Genomic DNA, 20,722 nt, shown 5'->3' with positions numbered 1-20,722 from the left:
TATTAGTCACAATGACATAATTAATGCTGTTGAACTTTGAAGCTATGAAAAAAGCATGTTAAGACTATAATTGCCTTGAAACTTATTGGGTGACCTTGGTCCAGTTTCCCTCTAACTTACTAAACGGTCAATGCAAGGATAAAATGGAAGAACCACCTATGTCACTCTGAGCTCCTTCAAGGAAGGACAGGATTAAAAAAAAAATCACGGAAATAGTTTTTAAAGGAAGAGAAGAAACTTCAGAATCACGTCATTCATACACATAAGTTTATCAAATTAATATGGTCTGAACCAAATCACACAATTACTGGGTCAAAGCAAGCTGCTTCATTTCCTATGGACTGCAGTGACTACACTGCAACTGAATAGGTCTTATAGGACTTGAGATTCCATTGATGAAAATTTGAATGAGCTGCTAATTTCAATGGCCTAAATCCATTAGTAGTTCTTGTAATGTGATTAAGGTTTTAGTGTGCTTTGCTGAGTTTTAATTTCTCACATTTGTTACTAAATTTACACTCACACTGTACTAGAAGTGAATATACCCACTTTGTGAGACAGCAGCTAACCATTAAAGATTAGTAAGTTCAAAAGTACAAAAATTTTCATATTTAGTGAATATGAGTATTTTTCAGACACACAAACCCAACCCCGCACATGGTTACTCAGAACTAAGTCCTACTGCAATAGGTCATTCTCCCCTAAGTGTACATAAAACTGCATTGCTAAGGTGAACATGCACCTAAGAATCTACCGAAATCAGCAGGACTCACTTCCAAGTAAACATGCTCAAGCATACATCAAAGAAGGTCCCACCAACTTGAATGAAAACTGCTGATTAAACAAACTTGGAATATGGCTTTGGTATGCAGTCCATATCCTAAAAGTCTAAATGCATGTTTACAATGATATTTTGCTGAGCTTATTTAACAGAATGGACTAGACCTAAAGAGCTCTAGAATTAATCCTTCCCACTTGCAGCCCCATGCCACCAAGAAGAGCCATTTCTGAGGATGAGGGACCCTCAGTAATAGCATAAGCTGCTCTGCAAGAGGCTGAAGAGGAAGATCTGTGAAAACTGCAGATCCATGGCACAAGTGGAAGCGCCTTCTGCTCACAGAAGGGCACCTTTAAATCCAGCTCAATGTGCTTAATGTAGGCTTTAAGTTGTATCTATACCTAAGAAAGAAAAACAAACAGATTCTTAAAAATACACACATTTAATGTTGATTTTTAAAAAAATTCTAGGAAACAGTTTCAAGGAATACAAACGTCAACCACCATGATAAAATGAAAACAAAAACATTCACAATTAAATCTTGTTGATATTTGTCAAGCTCTTTTCCTCAAGTAGATTCCAATCACTGTCTTTGTATGGAAGCCCTTCCTACAAATACTGCTGGTGTTTGATGTGAATTGCAAGGATTGTAAAAAAGAAAATTAATGATGAAAACTGGTTGTGTGAGTAACAATACAAGACAACTACACTTCGCATTATCTCAAGAGACAAACACTCTAAGACTAACCTGTGTATTATCAAAATATTGCAGCTATAGGCAAGGCAACTTTAACTTAATAGCTGAGACTGTGTGTGAGATAAAGAGAAACCCATATTTTTAGTGAAGGCAAAACAAGCACATTTTCAGTTTACCAATTTTGTAAAGCTTGTTAAGTTTTCTGGCCAGCCACAAGCACAGGGCAAGACATGTATCTATGCTTCCTTTGGCAATGGGAAAGGTGACAAAGGATTCTTCTTCATCAAAACACAGTATTCTGTTGTTTAAAAAGTCAGAGTAAGTAGTGGAATAAGCTTTAACCATACAGCACCCTTTTAATTGTTTTGTTGGCAAATTCATGTCTGTTACTAAAATGTTAGGCAGCAAAATGAGAAACCATCAAAGCAAAATAGTTGTGATTTCCTCTTTGGCAAAAAAAAAAAAAAGACAAGAACTCAGAACAAGAAAATTCATCTAACCTTAAAGACACCTGTTACTTTGCAAGTAAAATAAAGTTTTAAATTTATAACTTGATTCATATAAGAACAGAAGAGGTAATATTGTAATAAAAGCAGTATTGTTACTTCAAGTGGCAACATACTGTTTGTTGACCCTGTGCAATTAAACACTTTGTTCCAACTACATTTATCAAACATGACTACAAAACATTACATACAAAGGAATCTTGTCTGACTCCTGACTTTTTTAATTACTGGGAGATAAAATTTACAATCAATGTGTCACAATGTGTCACAGAACCTTAGAATTTTGTTTAATAGTGTTCAAATTTTCAAGTCCCTATTTCCCTCTAACAGCTGTCTTTTATCCAAAATTAATTGGGGCTGTGCACAAGTAAAGGCTATTTAAGCCATCTGGCCCAGATCAGATACAAAGTTTCTAGGTACATGTTTTTTAAACAAGAATAAGCACTTCTTGCCCATTAATCATAGGCTGGTGTTGCAACTGCACAGAGGTAATTCACTGACTATGGTTCAGTTTAAACTGAAGTCTGAAACTAAGAGTTGAAGCTGATTTGTAGGCTCTAGTTAGTGAAAACCTTGGTGGAGACACTTTCAACAAAAGGAGGCGAGGTCAATGTGCACAGAGAGGGGGGTAGGAATGTGCAAGCCTAAAGGGGCACTCCCTATCTGTAATCATAGTTAAAATGGTCAGGAAATATGACTGCTCTGGGTCCCTGCGTGCAGGATTGCACCCTGACTGACTTCTAGAAAAGGCATATGAACATTTATGACAGGACTCATTGCCAGAACACACAGCACTCATTTGACACATATTCTGTACTATGTGGCAAGCAACAGCACCCAATAAAGCCTGAGAAGAAATGCTGCTGTGTAAATACTGCAACTATTCCTGAAAAAAGAATTATGGGATATATAGTCAAAAGCTGCCCAATCCCATAATTGATATTGCATAGGTCACAACCACACATATATACACATGCACACATAGGTGTACATATACACACATGCAAAGAATATATTAAAGAGACCACAAAGTCTAGTCACAGAGCAATTTACAGGCTCAATATATATTTTTTTACACTTTGTTTGAAAGAAGATTTCAATATTTTACAGTCCTCAGTAGGAATTATATACACTGCACCTTATGAAAATCTAGGGTTGTCAAAGTAGAAATACACTTTTGCAAACATTTCAGTAAGAAAAGATTAAGGGTTTTCCTAAAAATTGATTTCCCTAGCTATAGAAAATATTCCCTAATCGCAAAAAAGGAGTATCCTTGGAATGTAGTTTAGACAGTCACTCTGAACTCATGCACATTTTAAAGCAACTGAAATCCCAGATTCCCATTCTAAGTCAATCTAAATCTTTACTTTAAAAATTTAAAAATCCAATCTTATTTAAAAAATGTATGTATCCCTATCACAATGTTTGTACTGTTAAGAAGCAAGAGTTAAGGCTAACTTGGTTTCCATTTTTAGAAACATGAAGTTTCCTTCTGCACTCCCGATTTTTAACTGTGTTTTATAAATAGTTAACAGCAGTACAGTGAACATAATGTTCAGTCCTACAGTCAGGAGGCAGTTGCTCCTTCCCATTCCACAAGATACTGCACCTTTCCATCAAGTGTCACTCGGCGAGCCAACACACGGTATTTTTCACCACAAGCTATCCTACCTGCTGCACCAAAGTAACTGGTAATAGAGTTCTTGAGATGGTTAAGCTGTAATTCCTGATCTGCTAAGTTATTCAGAATCTCTGTGTTGAGTTCATCATACTGATAATCATCTTTGCCTTCATCATCTTTTACAATGTCTGAATTCTGAGTCTGGAGTGCTTTTCGAGGAAGTCGTCCTCGTCTTCTTAAGTGTGGTATTGCAGCTGGCCAAGTTCTTCCTGTACGTGTCCTTTTCCTGGAGTCAGATAAGCTACAGAATATGGGACATATGGAAAAGTCAAAAACTTTGCACACTATGTGGCCTTAGTCAAGGTCAGGACATTATACTACCACAGCAGAAAATTCAGGTTATAACCACCATCTGATGTGGCATAGCAGCAAAAAGCAGCAATTTACCTACACACAAATCTAAAGGCTTTCCTTGCATGATAAAGTCAGCAGTGTCAATACAATCCAATGCTTATCTAAAGCTCTGATTGCCCAATATTTTAAGGGGCTTAAGTAGATCATTTGCTATTGAATGCTTCACTAATATTTGTTAAAAAACCAGAAAAAAACAGGTTCTATTAAAGAACCAACTGCCTTAAATATTACGAAAATATACACACACAGAGGCTCTCTTGATTATAGAAAACACAATCCACCTTATTTAGCAAGGTAAACAAAGATTAAGAATTTTCTTAAAAGCCATTCGCTTCCATGGCAGAGCAAGGAATTCAAATCTGGGTCTCTCAGATCTTGATCCAATACTCTAACCATTATACATCACTGACTCTCTTACATGAGCAGAAGGCATTTCCTGCTTGCACAAGGAGCTGGTGGGAGGGAGAGGCATAAGAGATCCATTCCATAAGTATAGCTCTACTCACACTGTGGGATCCAACCCAAGTTTTAGTCAACTTTCCAATATAAATTAAAACCAATCAAATTGTATATTGATCTAGTTGCATCACCTGCAATGCTAGTTGCCTTACCTGTAATGCTTGGGAATACAGGTTGAGGTAGTTTCTTTTGTACTGACAGCACCTGTAGATTCTACATCTGAGGTATTAGATGAATGTGCAGTTCCATCAGATCTTCTGAGCCATTTCATGTTGCCATGTGATCAAAATAACCCAAACATTAAAATCTTATTTGAAATTAGCCCATCAATAGTAAAGCACATATATTATCCCCCTACTTACCCAACAGTGCTAGGTAAATCCAAAGTGGGGGATTCTTGCACTATGACAGGTTCCTTTCCCAAAAAGAACATAAAACAAAGAACAGAACTTTATATTTTCACAGAAAACGTAAATCTTGAAATCAGTGTTCTTTTTGAAAGTACTATTTAACATAATAGACACTAACTAGTCAAGAAATTGGTGAGCAATAAAGAGATGCTACTTACCAAATGTGATGGCTCAGACATTTTTTGAATCATTTTCCTGGTGTACGGGCCAGGTGGACGACCTACAGGTTTTTTCTTTCCCTTTTTTTCTACACCATTAGTAACTTCCCTAGAAGAAAGCCAACAGGTTAACATTTTAAAAGGATGACCTACTGAGCTTTAAATCATTTTGCAGTTACACTTTTTTGTTCATCCTAATCATACACTACTCTTTACTCTTAAAAATGCATATGAACCAAGTTTACTCTTAAGAATGCATATGAACACGCATTTCTTCCCCTGTAACAATTAAAGCCACTGGATTCTGCCTTGTCACACCTATTAAAAATCCACGATAGACACTGCACCTGTGAATGGAGGTGCAGATAAACTGTGCTTGAACATCACCAACCAATGTTGTTCCCAATGGTCTGAGTAAAGGAAGTTCTTCCCTTCATTATCTTGACTATGCAGGCAGCTCTGGGAGGGACAGCAGGCTCATGATAAGGGAAAGGAATTGAAATGCAGGCACAGGAGGAAGAACTAACCAGATTCCTCCATTTCTATCATATTGACAGATGTTTAGTTATAACAACACCATAGCTCATATGGGAGAACATTCTAATAACAGATGGCAAAGCTCCTAATCCATGTTGGACTTTTCAAGCAGGTGAATATCACAACTAGAGGGCGGTTATTGTTAATCATTACTAACTTTTGTCCTCTGAACTTTACCTTGATCAAGTTTTCACTATCATCTGCAAGGTTTCTTAGCCCACATTCCTCACTGCAACACTTCCTCACTGTTAGCACTTACCAAGATCCGCCCATCATGCTTTTATATCACAGATGCTCCCAATTTTAAGAATTGCATAATAGGTAACTAAGCAACAGTTTTGCTATATCCCTTCTATTCCATCTCCAGTAAGATTTGTTGATTAAGGAACACCAGAAGACACATGCCAAGATTGTAAAACAATGAATAACCAAAGTTAGTAATGATGTATTTGTTCCAGGCAGTGCTGAATAACTAGCTTGGGCAGGATATTCCTCTTACATGAAATTTCAACTACAGCATAGGAAACCATTTAGCCATGAAAAAGGAAAGACAAAATGGGTGGAGTTGGACTGCAACACGATGTGTAGTATAACTAGGACCCAAAGAACTGTGTGTGAACGGCAAAAAAGAACCAAATTTCAGAATTTAAGTAACACAGCATATGATAAACAAAACTTTGTCTTATTATATCTTCATTTAATATTGGCCTTTACTTTTCCCTATTTGCATAGATTTCATTTACAAGATTGGTGTTTATGTACTTACTGGGTTACATCTCGACTAAACTGGCAATTCCTACTGATTGTCCCTTTCTGCTGCAGACCCTTCTCACATCACTATTCAGGGACCCCTATCCCTAGGGGCAGCATTTTGTAGAGATCAATGGGTTACAGTGGGAGGAGGGGAGGCAGGAAGGTTCCATTCCATTAATGGAAATTTTAGTCTGGATTCAACCTATTGCATTAGTTCTGAAATTGTTGTTAATATTCTTCCTCAAGCCCAGACTTTCAGTCAACTAGCGTATAACATTTACATTTAAATTAGAAGGCTGAAACTAAATTACTGTTTGGCTACTTCAAGTCAATTTGTGACATCTACATCCCCCACCACCTTGCTTTTGGGCCCTCATTACAACCATTGTGACTTGCACTGTCAAGTCACAATGCCACAATGACAACAAGAGAGAATGGGCAGAGTTCTCTTTTCTAAGCAACTTTTAAAGGAACAGGAAACCACTCAGAACCTAGACCTGGTTCCGTAGGCCTTTCCTGAAGTTACTTTCTTCCACCTGCTTGATGTTTTCTCATTAGTTTCTCCAACTTTCAGAGACCTCCACCAAACATGCTGCAAGTTCCTTCAGTCCTTAATGCCTGTATTCTTCTCATAGAAGTAGGACTGAGGCACTTTTATTGTAATAGGTTTGTTCCTTGAACAGCTGGAATATCAACAAGTTTGGCAACTTTGGCCGCTCAAAAAACTGATTGATATCTGAGGCATCACTGGCACAAAAGCTATATATTTTCCATTCTAAATCTAAAGTAAAATACAAAAATATGGGAACTAAATAATGCTACTCAATGCAGGATTTGTTAATTCACAGTAATAGTGTTTCCAGGTCTACTATTCTGTGAAGTTCTAGTAGAAACCATATTTGAAACTCAGTGCTATTTTGAAGATCACAGCAGACCACACATTACAATGAAGAGCAAGTCACATCACATTAAAGACAGTGGTAACATTTTTGCTGGGCATATGCTTTTGGAGAATCAAGCTCCCTTCATCAGATACTCTTGAAAGCTTACACTATGGAAAATCAAATTGGTCTTTAAGGTGTTAACTGGAGTCAAGTCTTGCTCTTCTACTGCAAATCTTGCTCTTCTACTGCAACATGATAACCATCTGAAACATTTTTGCTGTTAATATTTCCTCAAGGAATACATGTCCATTGTAGATCAGAAGTTAAAAAAAAATCAGGAGATACTTTAAACATTGTGGAACAAATAGAAAGGAAGTCATAATAATATTCCAGCTACTTATTGGTCCTACCTCGGATCAGGCACAGGTTTAGATGATTTCCTGCCTTTAATTTTGAATTCATGTGAAGTTCCCTCAGGTTCTTTTTCAGCCTTGAAAGCAGCATTTGGTGGACAAGGAGGAACACGAATTCTCAAGCCAAACAGATGCTTTTTCTTCTTTATCTCCTTTCCAGACATAAACCTGAATAATTGTTAAATATTGAACATGGAAACAAGAATATTTCTTTAGATAGCATTTTATCACTATTATTTAATCTTAAATTCCAAGGTAGTGAAAAAGGATAGAAATTATTTGGTTCTCCAAAAAACTTCTTGGTAATTACAAGTTTGATTCTCCGTGAGAATCAACAATTCTCTAATAATGTTTTCCATTGCTACTTCGAGTTGCCATCATGAATATGTTCTAAGGAGGCTAAGAGTAGCATTTATATTAGAGCAAATAAAGTGAAAACATATTTAAAATACATAATGCTCAAAGCAACTTACATGGTCTTGTAATCATTTAAAGCCTCCAGCACATGTTCATATCTTTCAGATTTTGGTGTGTCTGCCAGCTGTAATGTATCAAGAAGTGGTTTAATGTACTGAAAGTTTCGGCTGGATTCTAAAATTCTGACTATAAAGCAGCATGTTATTCAATTTGCACAGAAGGAAGAAATGTTAGCACGTTGAATACATTTGATGTGTTCTAGAATTCCTACAAGATATTATATCAGACTGCAGGTGTGCTCTAGAATTCCTACAGGGCATCTATTTTCTAATGTGATGTCTTGTCGGAATTCTAGAACACATCTACATTTTAAATGTTTTTGAACTGCTTTTGTGCTTTTGAGCGTTGCTTTATTAATGAAATCAAAATGCAAAATCCGTTGGTAAAATGTACATGAGTACATTTCAATATCTAGAAGACGGATCACCACTGAAAAAAAAATTTTTTTGTGACAGCTTAATTTTACCAGAGTTCATTTAAAAAAGGATGGAGCTCCTTGTTCAACCATCTCTTAAATTTGTTACTACCATAAGCAAAAGTCATATCAAGTCTTTAAGAGTATTATTGCAGGACTGTATTTCATGGTTACTGTCTGCCAGCAGGAGGGTATTTACACTAGCAGAGGTATGTGTGCCTGACTTTTGCCCATACCTCTGTCCCACTGCAGACTACTACATCATACTGAACACTGCTGATGGGTTTTCCTGACCCCGGGACAAGATGGAGAGTTCTGTTTTATTTAGTGGAATCTGGTAGATACAATCCTCTTATTAATATGAAATAGTATGAGCATTCAGAAAATTTCTGTATGTTGAACCTTCCTAAAATAGCAGCAGTGGAAAAAAATCAGTGTAATCACCTCAGAAGTAAATCTTATTACATCTTTCTAGCATTACATTTTCCTCACTAAATAGGAAAGCATGGAGGTGAAAACACAGGTCATATCCCAATTCTAAACATATTTGCTGAGGTAAATTCTGCTGTGAATTATTTCCCATACATATCAGTCAGTCAAGCAAGCCTTTATTGGCATATATAAAATATAAAATTTTTAAATACAGAGACTCCATACAAAATGAGATTAGAATACAGATAGGAGCAGGGCAACAGTGCAGCAAAACCAGTACAGAATGTTACTTGTCATGGCGTATAGCCATGGCACTGTAGAGAAACTTAGCTACTATTTCAGTTATTTCCCCATCTGGGTTGTCAAGCAGGAACTGAACTTTGAAATCATCAGAAGACTGTCCCATACATATACATTTAAGGAACGCTGCAATTCTAAACACATTTTAGGCAACTTATATGCAATTAAATGGGTAGGGAGGCAGGACTTATCAACTGACATTGATGTTGATATATTGCATATTTTCCTACTACTGCTCTACATCACTAGCTGCTAGCAAGGGTGAGAATACACACACTGTGTAATGACACCAACACACTGAGTAAACTGCTACCCAGTATGGAGGGGTGGTGTGGGGAAAACTTTGACACTATTTTTAGCAGCAGACCTGTTTTTATTTAATGAAGAGTACACATTAGAATAGAATAGAATTCTAATGTGTGGAAAGGACACTCAAAATTGATATCAAAAGGAGGTTACGATGCAATCAATGAAGAGTCAGTACTTCTCACCGTCAACTATAGAAGAATTTGAGCTTCTTTGCCTCCTGCAGCCAATAGTACACCTGTTCACTAGGACTGTAACCCACAAAAAATCTTTTCAGAGGACTCTTCTTTTATTAGAGTGGAATTTTTTTTTTTTGGATTTTGTATACTCTTTCTGTGAACAAATTAAACTTGTTTTATATCTATTCATGCTAATACTTTGTGGTTGACAGAATATCCCTAAGAAGAATATTTCAATAACTTACTTCACCGGGGTGCAGTCGATCCCAATTTTCATTAATGTAGGTCATGAGTTCAAGCTCTGAATCAAAATATTTCTTTTTGTGAATAACACTTAGGTTGTAAAGGCATAGATGTGCTATGTCTACCCTAGAATTCAAAATGTTATTAGTTAGCATATTTTACCATTTTATAAATGCAAGCACAATCAGGCAAAAACCCAAGATTCACTAAAAAGGTTGGCTTACTGGGATGAATTAAGACATCTGCAAAGTTTTATAAAGTTATTAAACTTGGGATGTGGGACTCCAGGGCTAGAGAAGTAAAAACCACGCAGGTGAAAGAAGCAACAAAGATACCTCTGCCTGAAATCACAGCTGTGTGAGCCCTACAGCTGTGCAGTAACTTCAGAGTTTGCTTACAGAAAAGAGTACTGACCAAGGCTGTGGACAAGCCAAGATGGGCCAATGATGGAGTGAGCCTCTTGCATTTCAGGTTTCCAAGGGCTCTGGCACCTGACAGGCTTATTGCCAAGAGTTGGAACTGTGTCTGCTGAGGGTCCAGGTGAAGACATTGCGCCATAATGTTATTTGGATCATACGTAATCCTATGTAAGCATTTACTAGACACTTATTCTACAGTTCTTCAGAATTCTTAGCTTATTAACTTGAAGGTAAATAGAAAGGAAAAAACCACTATAATAACTGAAATTGTGTTCATGCAACGTTCAAAGGTAAACATGTTTTCTACAGCAGACAACAGCTAGGAAAACATGTAGCACAGAACTGAAAGATCACTCCCATTCTACTTAGAAGTTGTTCTTACCATTGCAAGGGTAAACGTTTGAGGTATTCTGGTCCAGAACTACAAACTGAACAAATGAATGTATAAAACCTTTTAAAAGAAAAGGCACAAAAAGTAAAGTATGTTCAATGCTTTGAAGATCTGTATGTATGTAATCAATACCAATAGCAAGTAATTCAATTTTGCAAGATGTTTAAGACTTCCAGATCTAAAGTAGTTATCACCATATGATGCATAGCTGAAACCCCTACAACCTGCAATGAAGTTTAACTGGCAGATCCAAGGTGACTTTTAGTAAGATCTGGACCCATCAAACAATCTAATTTTATGAATTTACATGATTAAAATGTGTGTGTGTATAAATATATACCCATGAACTTCCAAGATTACCAGAGAAAGACAGACCGAGAGACAGAAAATATAAACAGTAAACTTTTAGGTTGGATCTACCAGTCTCTTCTGCTAGTGCCAGTGTACTGTCAAGGCAGAAAGGCATTCTACAACTGCACAATTTTCTTCCTTCTGTGCAAGAATTTCTTGTGTAAATGGAAAATTCCTTGCACTGAAAGAACATAGTAGTGACATCTGAACAGACTAGTAAGATTCAATTCATCAATTCACTGATTAAATACTAAGACATATATAACAAAGCTGAATACACATACAGAATCATACCTGTCACCAAAAAGCATTGGCTTTTGGAGGCACTGCACGCAAGCCTCATGAAACCACTGTTTACATTTGCAGCACTGTAGCATCTTCAAATACCAGCTTCATTAAAAGAAAGGAAGAAAAACACGGAATGTGGTCAGGGTTTGTAACAAATTCAATATGAACTACCAGATTAAAATATTTCTGAATATATTTTTATTACACATTTTTGCTGCAAGTACATACCTACGGAAGCCTTTATACATCACCTTCCTAATTTATGTACTTATAGCAAAATAAACAGTAGCACTACACTACAGAAGCATGAACATACAGGTTTTTTTGTCACTCCACAGGGAAATTACCTTTGGGCAGAAGAAAGCAACATGTGGCAATATGCTTAGAAAATATTTGGCATACTTTAAGGAACCTTCTTTTAGCTGTGCTATTTGAGTGAATTATGCCCACATTTGTCCCAGGCAGATCCTTTCAGTTACCTATGTCAAGTAATTATGTGGGCTTCAACAATCCTTCCACATTTTTTTTTAAAAAATTATAAAAGTTTTTACAAAAGAAAAGCAACTAACAGACAAACAACCAAACTTAAAAAAAGAAAAAAATATACAAACTGAAAGGAGGTTTCTGATTTTCTCTGTAACAAATATAAGTATCCTTACAAAATTCTCTCTTACTCTATTTTTACAAAAGAGCACGTGTAATAAGACTAACAAAATTTGTGGTAGGGTATGAGCTTTCAAGAGTCACAACTCACTTCTTCAGAAATTTTTTTTTCTACTGACCAAATTCCTTATTCATCAAACCCACTAACCATCAAATCATTGTCTACTTCATGTAAAAAGTCTACAAGGAGTTTCCAATCAGCAATAAATGAACTTACTGCCTCTTCGCTAATCAGTGAAGTAAATTTAGCTATTGCTGCAAGTTCCTCTTTTGTGGGCAATATTGGACTCTTCCCCTTTCGCCCACATAACGAAAGCCTGATATTGCTAGTGAAATAGCATAATGCATCATCTGTAAAACACACTGCCTTATAATATATGCATATTTCTCTATAATATAACCCAGCAATCATACATATCACTGGCAAAGTAATACACAGGAACACATTTGTCAGACAATCTTTTCATAATTTTTTAACTTACTCTCCAGGACCTCCACAGTAGCAATAACATTGCTGGGCATTAGTTTTATGGCCTGCATCCCATTCAAGGTCTGCTACACTGTAAGGCAATGTTTGCTTCATGACTTGCAGGGCTTTGGCATTTGGTCCTTTCTTAAGTGCGCCACCTCTCTGAAAGGAAACATATTGAAGGAGCCAACACTAGCATTTAATGCCATGCAAAAAAATCAAATATTTCAATAATAGTCACTTTGTTAAATGGGTAGCCTACCTTTGTTGTTGTTGCAAAGACACACTGCCGACAGAGCCATTTATCATCTGAATCTATCACGGTAGAATCAATATTTGGTGTGTGACACAGTTGATGATAACCTGAATTTAAAACGAATTTACAGTGTTTAAAGTACAGTAAAACCTTTCCTGTCTCAACATGTGTTGGAAAAATCCTGTTAATACAGAGCCACAAATTTATTCCCCAACTGATCATAAACATGTCCTGATACATTAGCAGGTACAATAAATTATGGTAGTATGACTGCTACAGTTATCCATACTAATGCAAGCATCTTAGCATTCAGGATGAAACTTACAACAGGCAAAATAACTTCTAAAATAATGCAAGTTACCTTGACCACATTTATCACATATAACCATTTCATTGGGTGCTTCTGAATATTCTTCTTGACATATTGTACAGACCATTTCCCCACTTTCAGTAGCTCCTAAGAAGATACAAAGGGGGTTGGTTTACAATAAAAAAATGCCCACATGAGCCATTTTAAGAGCATAATCACATAGCCTTTTAAATTAGTTGTGGGGAAGGAGGATCAGGCAGCAAGAAGAGCACATTAAGACCCAGCCAATACCAGCTTCTGGCAACAAATTGAGAGGGGGAAGGAATTAGCTGTGAGAATAAAAGTTGTGGAGGACAGGAAGTACCTATACAAGAAACAAAGCTGATGTTGATTAAAGTTCATCTCTAGAACAATGTGGGGAAATGAATAAGGAATTTAAATGCATTGTAATCTCAGAAGGCATTATCTGTCTTTCTGTGGCTGCGTATTCCCAACAAACAACACCATTCTTCCCTCTACTGGGTGTGGTTTGAAAAAAAGAATCTGAAAATTCACACTAATGAACACAAAAGAACAAAGATGTAGAAAGGTGCTTGCCTGTTTGTATGTCCTTCCAGAGAACCCAGGATTTTGAACTGTCTTCAAATATAATGAAGCAGCTCTGTTTCAGTTTGTTTATCTGAAAGCAAGAATAAATTCAAGTTGTGACATAAAACCACCACTAAACATAAAATAATGTAATTGTACCTATTAATTAATTACCTTTTTGATAGTTCCAAGATAAAACAAGCCATCTGACCATCTGGCTAGGACATCTTGACCTTCTTCAAATTTGCACACTGGCTTTTTGGCTTTCTGTCCATCCCGTGAGGACAGCTTGGTCAAGGATATTGGTGGCTTTTGGTGTCGCCGTAAAGGAGACCGCTTGTGGACCACTGAATTACCCACCCCCGTAGAGTCTCTAAAATTAAACAAAACACAACATTAAGATGAACTCCTGATTTGTTTTAACAATAAAAGGGTCTCTTTTACAACTTGTACAGAATTATATCACAGGCTTTCAAGCTTTACTGGCTCTGTGATATTGAAACTCAGTTGATATTCTTAAGAGGGCACTACTCAGAACAGGTGTGGGACTAAAAGCAAAGCAAAACTAGACAAGCGTTCTAGAATCATGTTCCAGGTAGGAACCACCACAATATAGCAGCCTTCCATTCCCACTCAGTAAAACTGAACACTACTGAGGGATTCAGGACAATCTAGAAGATAGATCTCCATCTGTGCCAACACAAATCATCCATCAAAAGTGGCCAAGGAATTTTATGTGCCTTGCACATAATGCACATAAATCATGCATGAAACGTATCTAGAAAATCAGTTACCTCCAGAAACACCTGATGCTAAACCACTGCCTTGCCCAAAGGGAAATTGAGACTGGTTGATAGACGGATTCCATGAATTATTTAATGAGGACATGTTTAGGATTAGCATCATCACCATGTCCTCCAAGATGGTCAAGATCACCTTCTCTTTCAAGAAAGAGTTCCCAATCCAGACAAAAACTCTCTTCTGGTTAGGTGCAATAAACCAAGAGCAAAATTCAAGCAGGCAAGTTCCAAGAGATCTTTCCAGCATCCTATCCACATTTTCAGGCTGTAGTAATCAATCAAATATTTTACTTTTTTTTTTATTTTACTTCATTTACTTTCTCCTCAATGAGGACACAAAGCAGCTTACACCATTCTACTCTCCTCTTTTTTTCCCCTCCCAACAACTCTATGAGAGTATGTGACTGGCCAATGGTCAGCAAGCTTCCATGACAGAGCAGGGAACTGAACTTGGGTCACCCAGTTCCTAGTCTGACACACTAGCCACTACACCACACTGGCTCTCTATGAGAAGTCAGGGCTCTGGAAGTGCCTGGTACTTTATATCAATAGTGGTATCCAGTTCAGAACTAAGATGGGTGATTTAATCCACAAAGCATATGGCAAACACCCAGAATGGCCTATTGATGTTTCAAGAGGGTTGTCAAATGGACATGGATGAAGCAGGTTTTCCAGCACTCAAAACAATACCAGTGGATCTAAGTAGATACAGCTGTTGCAGCAGGTACTATTTTTTTTCACTGGAACCTTAGTCTAAGATGGTTTCTACCCTGTGTTCAGTTGTGTTTATCTCAAGATGGATGATGTCCATCCACTTTCATTCTAGCCATTGCTAGACTGTCACTGTCTCATCATCCCCAGCTCCCATGTACTATACTACACTATATAGACTTAATTCAGTTCATAGACAGGGGGTGTCTAGAAACAATTGTGCCAGCTGGCCACATGTCTTCCCTTTTCCAGAGATCAGCCAGGGCATTAACAAGAAGTCTTACCATGTCCCATTGTTTATCTACCAAGAATCATCTGGAAACCATCAGGATCCATTAATTTCTAAAGGTAAACTAAGCTAGTTCTCCAGGTATAAGGTTCCCATCATCCAAAACTTTAGCAGATACTGATATGTCTTTGAAAGTAAAATCAGAGAAATATTCCATGTTTCAGATCACCACCATCAAGAATGGCCTATGCCCATTCTTCACCTTAGGTGAGTTCCTTATGGTTTTTGCCTACCTCACAGGGTAAGATAGGGATACGAAAACCACATATGCCATCCTGAACTCTCCGGCAGAAAGTTGGAACAAAAATACACAAGAGAGAGTGAAGAGCAGGTCAATCATGTGGCCTGCTATATATGTACGGCCAAAGACATTTTAGGAGAACCCCCCATGGATCACAGTAACCATGAAGTCAACCCCTAGATTCAGTCGGGGGGGGGGGTCTGTCTGAGGTAACACCTCTGTCTGTTCAGATATGGAAATGGTTAGGCAATAGGGAGGACAGTACACCAACACCAGGCACAATACATGAATACAATACTCAAACCTTGGGGTGAGAAAAGCTGTCATATTCCTAAACAGCTCTTTGTTGCCTGAGATTTCTCCAGCCTGGTTTAATATTTGGAAATTTCTCTCACATGACTGCTTTAGTTGTACTATTTTTTTAGTACACTCAAATGGTAATCACCAATGAGAAGCGACACTTCCCTATGTTAAACCTATAAAATGAAGAACTACCATGGGGGGGCATCATCTGAACTCTGTATTGCTTGTACAACTAAATGTTGATTTTATAACATTCATTCGGACATCAAAACCGTTTTCAACATGCAGCATAGCAACTAGCCCCAAATAATCTGCAAATGCTGGCACATGTCAGTTAAAGACATTCTTATACAAATGCTGGAGCAACACATTTGCACAGTAGTCAGTGACATTACAACAGAGCCATCTGAACGGCAGAGAGCAAGCACTGCTCCCGCTCATTTAACCCAGAGAAGGATTGTTGGGTAATTGATTTACTATTTATAAACTACTTTCCTCTATATAGGAGTCCAAGGTGGTTTACAAAATAAGTACACATAACAAAATCATAAAACCTATGACACCTTATAAAATTGAGAAGTTAACAGAAGGCAACATTGTTTCACATGCTCCCATGGCATATCAAGCGCAAATAAGTGCAAGAGGGGTCCAATTTACTTTATATTATCCCCATATAGCAAGGGACAGTGAGAGATGCCCCCAAGACTCTTACTAGGTTGAAATCTGAGTGAACAGGGCCACTGTCTTAACCTCTATAACCACATGATAATACTAGGACAGAGAAAGGGATAAGACTGAACTATAAAGAACTACTGCTGCTAGAAGACCTCCACACTAATTCTATACCACCTTTCAAACTTGACAAATACACAAATGAGAAAAAATTACATTATGCCAACATTTGGCTTTGACCGTCCTTAAGAGCTAGTGAAGTTTGCTGTACCTAAATAATACACTAATCTTGAAGAATGAACTACCAATCACTCCATAGAGGAACCTGTCATATTTAACAACTGATTACTCAAGAGCAAGTCCTACTGATTTCAATGGGACTTCTGTGCATAAGATGGTAGCCTTGAATTATGTAGCAACTGCTTTATATGGTGCAGAAAGTGGTATGCATTTCAACTTTTATTGGCAATAGTGACTTCTCAGAAATTTAATTTTATCAAGATCACGTCTCCTTATAGTTACTTTGATTTCACAGGTTTTTCAAGAATTTCAAAACATTTTGAGACACACAAATAAATAAGTGCTCAATACAGAGCATAGTAATGAAATAATAATAGTGTTCCACCAAGTTGTGACCGACTCATGGCGACTCCAGGACCATGAGGTTTTCAAGGTAAGAGATGAGCAGAGGTAGTTTGCCATTGCCTTCCTCTGTATAAGATCCCCAAACATCCTCAGTGGTCTCCTATCCAAATACTAAGCATGGCCAACACTGCTTAGCAGCCAGTCAAGCCACTGAGATACTTAAGTTCTGCAAAGCTGATATTCAATACAATTTACTCATGATTTAGCAACAATATCATCACATTATTTGAAAATATAGTTGCCACCTGATTGAGATTTTAAAATAATAATTTTAAAAAGATTATAAAGACTGATTTTTCCTTCTGAATTATCTGAAAATGTGAACTTAAGAGAAACTGTTTCTTTCATAAGCTTTGGAAAAGACATTCAATGAGATTTTTAAAAAATGCTTAATGAATAATCTTAGTTGCTTAAAAGCCAGGTAGCCAATTTTAAAGATATTTCATCACATCTGTGCTTCATCCACGCAGACAGTTCACATCGCATTAATGGGAGAGGGGTATTGGCAAGTTGTAACTTGCAATTGACCACACCAGAAAAGTTTAATTAAGACATTTGCCTCCAAAGAAGTTAAATCAGAAGCGCTTGTAAGACAGTTTTTTCATCTATATCAAATGAAAATAAGATGAACAGGTACAGCATTTTGGACATTAAACGCAAATACTATTCCAAATAAAGGCAATCTGTCAAGTTTGCTTTTAAAAATGAATATAAGCATTTCCTATACTTTTATTTACAGGTTACACCATTAGAAACATCTTGTATGTATTAAAGGCTGCAACAGACTGTAGATTTTTGAGCTGGACATAACACAATTCACCTGGGAGACGTTTGTATGTCTGTGCGTGTAAGAAAGAGAAATATCAGCCCTGTGAAACATTTTCTCTGAATAATTCCTGCTTATTAGTAGCATCTTTTAGAATTACAGGCTTATGAAAAGTGAAACAAACACTGGCAATGCAAATTCTGGTGTTTCTAACTCACACATAATAGAAGACAATTAAGTATGTTGCCCTATAATTTTGTTCAAAATTGTATTATTACAAGTTACTTAAATAGCATAATAATATAAAACTGTATCTGGCTGGTAACAGTGCAATACAATCCCCAAAACAGAGTATACAGCCAATAAGAAAATGCTAATAGGCCAACGGTGGGAATACATGTAATGTTACGTTTATGAAAAACAATATGATCTAAAACTAGTATGCTGATCCACCATTGCGAGATATGCATACAGAACCCAACTTCTGTATGTTTATCTATCTAGAACCAAGCTAAAGAGCTGGTTCAGTCTGAGATAGTGCAAGCACACATACACTATGATTTTCTGATGAATAATAGCACAAAGGGATCAATTTTGCATTATTCAAATAACTTTTCATAATGAAAGATATTACAGCCACAGCCTTTAATTTGATGTGGATGCACATCCCCACTCTGCTCTGGGGTCACTAGCTGTTGCACCTAACCATTCTTTAGTCTCAATTGTCTGGGAAGCAAGCATATAAATATTTATTGTTTTAAGAACACAACCCTATTTCTTTCATAAAGCAGATTACTCTCCTTTCACAAGAACAATTAGCACCAGATCAGAGCTTCCATCCTTTGTGGAAACCAGTGAGGAAACGTATACAAACTGATCATTATTTTCAAAACACTGTAATAGGCTGCCTTACAATCGCTACACAGAAGTTTACCCCTCCTCCACCCTTCGACTCGATTCTTCCCCTTTGAAGAGAAGAAAAACAACTTTTCTTTTAGCTCTTATGCAACCAGACATTAACCCAGGGAAGCTACTCAGTTTACGTGGCCGTGGCTTATCACGAGAAGGCACGCCTAGAGGTTCAGACTCCTTACAGTTCTCGCCTTTGTTTTTGTTTCCACGGGACACCAGAAACCAGCCCACTCCTCTTCTTACATACAGTGAGCCCTTGCAATGGTTTATATCCGTGTACTTGAACTCATCCGTCCCCCAGTACCCCTTTCCCTCCTCCTGTTCTTGCAAACTAGCACCCAACACAGGACGCTTGAAAAGCTTCATCCCACCCACCCACCCCATAACGGAGGCAGGCATTCTGTTAATATTCGCTCAGCAGAAGAAAGTGATTTGAGGGGGGGGGGAGGAAAAGCGACAAAAGGACGGATCATGCCGCCGCCCCCCGGTGTACCTCAACTACCCCGTTCGCGAGATCCTATTACCGAGTGGGGGGGAAGGTTTCCCAGGCCCTCCCTCACCTCATTCGGTCTCTCCAATGGGGCCAACCGCTTCATACAGGGAAATCAGTGCGCTCAATGCGCCCTCCCCGAGGCCTCGCTTCAGCTGGGCTCCCCACGGCCTCTGCGAGATTGCCGAAGTGGGAAGCGGCCAAGGAGGAGGCTCACGCCAGCCTCACGGGCTGCCGGGCTCCGCTGCACCCCTTCGCCATTTTTCTTTCCCGCGGACGAGAAGCTGGTGCATTGTGGGAAACACAAAGGAGCCGCTCGGCCGCCTCCCCTTCGCCAGCCCAGCCCGGCCGAGCCGCCATTTTCCCGACAAGGGGCGGGGAATGAGAAGCCAGGAAAGGAAGCCCGCCGCAGGGGTGGCGGGCGGAAGAATACCGGCTGCGAAGACACGCCGCAGCTGGTGAACAAAGAGGAACTATTTTAGAGAGGGGAGGAGACCAAGGGATTCTGCCTCCTGGCGGGTTTTAACCCCAAACCAAGCCTGGTGTCGAGTAGCGTTCTGCTAACCCTGGGATATCTGCGAGGAGATGGGGAAAGGGGGACTCTTTTGCAGCAATGGGGAGGTCTGGTCGTTGCCACTCATGGCTTGGGCTCTACCCCAGGAACCCTCGCTCCTCTTTAAAGTTCTTCAAGGACTCTTTGTTGTTCTTTCGGCAGCGGATTTGGCTACCTCAGCTTCATTACTCATTTCTAGAAGAGTTAGCTGCCTGTTTGTTGCCACTATATAAAAAAAAAAACACGCGAGAGAGAGAGAGAGAGAGGGAGGGGGGTCTTGGGGTACTTTAAAGACAAATACGTTTTCTCAATTCCAGAGTTAGCTTTCTTTTTCTTCGCTAGTTTCGAGAGAGCTGTGCTTCCTGGTCTTGTATTTCCATAACTGGCTCCCAAACGTATCCCGAGTGAAAGACTGGTCGGCTCCAACTTAATGCACCGCCTTTCCTCAGGGTCTTTTCTGCCCTCCTTTCAATCGCAGGCAAAGTGCCTGCATTCTATTCTGTCTCCCAAACCGAGAGATGTTTCTGTTAGTTATTGGAACTGGTTATATACTGTTATGATGAAAACTGGTGATGGTTTTGATTATAACAGTATACAACCAGTTAGGGGTGTGCAAAGACACC

The 20,722-nt window shown here is 38.3% G+C and overlaps 1 protein-coding gene across 3 annotated transcripts; it reads right to left on the bottom strand.

The window, feature by feature from the left end:
• Positions 1-1,201: 1,201 nt before the first annotated feature.
• On the bottom strand, positions 1,202-19,906 carry MTF2 (metal response element binding transcription factor 2). Of its 3 annotated transcripts, none has more exons than XM_054979947.1 (15): positions 19,617-19,906; positions 13,892-14,090; positions 13,727-13,808; positions 13,181-13,276; positions 12,826-12,926; positions 12,577-12,725; positions 11,438-11,533; positions 10,784-10,852; positions 9,985-10,108; positions 8,104-8,171; positions 7,628-7,798; positions 5,044-5,152; positions 4,838-4,890; positions 4,628-4,732; positions 1,202-3,903 (listed from the first exon to the last, which is right to left on the bottom strand). In XM_054979947.1, exons 1-15 carry the CDS (start codon positions 19,619-19,621, stop codon positions 3,549-3,551), a joined length of 1,782 nt encoding a protein of 593 aa, XP_054835922.1. In that variant the 5' UTR covers positions 19,622-19,906; the 3' UTR covers positions 1,202-3,548. The 3 variants fall into 3 exon arrangements, with proteins under 3 accessions (XP_054835922.1, XP_054835923.1, XP_054835924.1); XM_054979948.1 differs by having other exon boundaries at positions 4,628-4,729; XM_054979949.1 differs by lacking the exon at positions 10,784-10,852.
• Positions 19,907-20,722: the final 816 nt, after the last annotated feature.

The sequence above is a fragment of the Eublepharis macularius genome, chromosome 5, assembly GCF_028583425.1.
Source record: "Eublepharis macularius isolate TG4126 chromosome 5, MPM_Emac_v1.0, whole genome shotgun sequence".
Taxonomy (NCBI): domain Eukaryota; kingdom Metazoa; phylum Chordata; class Lepidosauria; order Squamata; family Eublepharidae; genus Eublepharis; species Eublepharis macularius.
The sequence above is the reverse complement of the archived record's forward strand: the minus strand, read 5'-3'. Positions and strand labels throughout refer to the sequence as shown.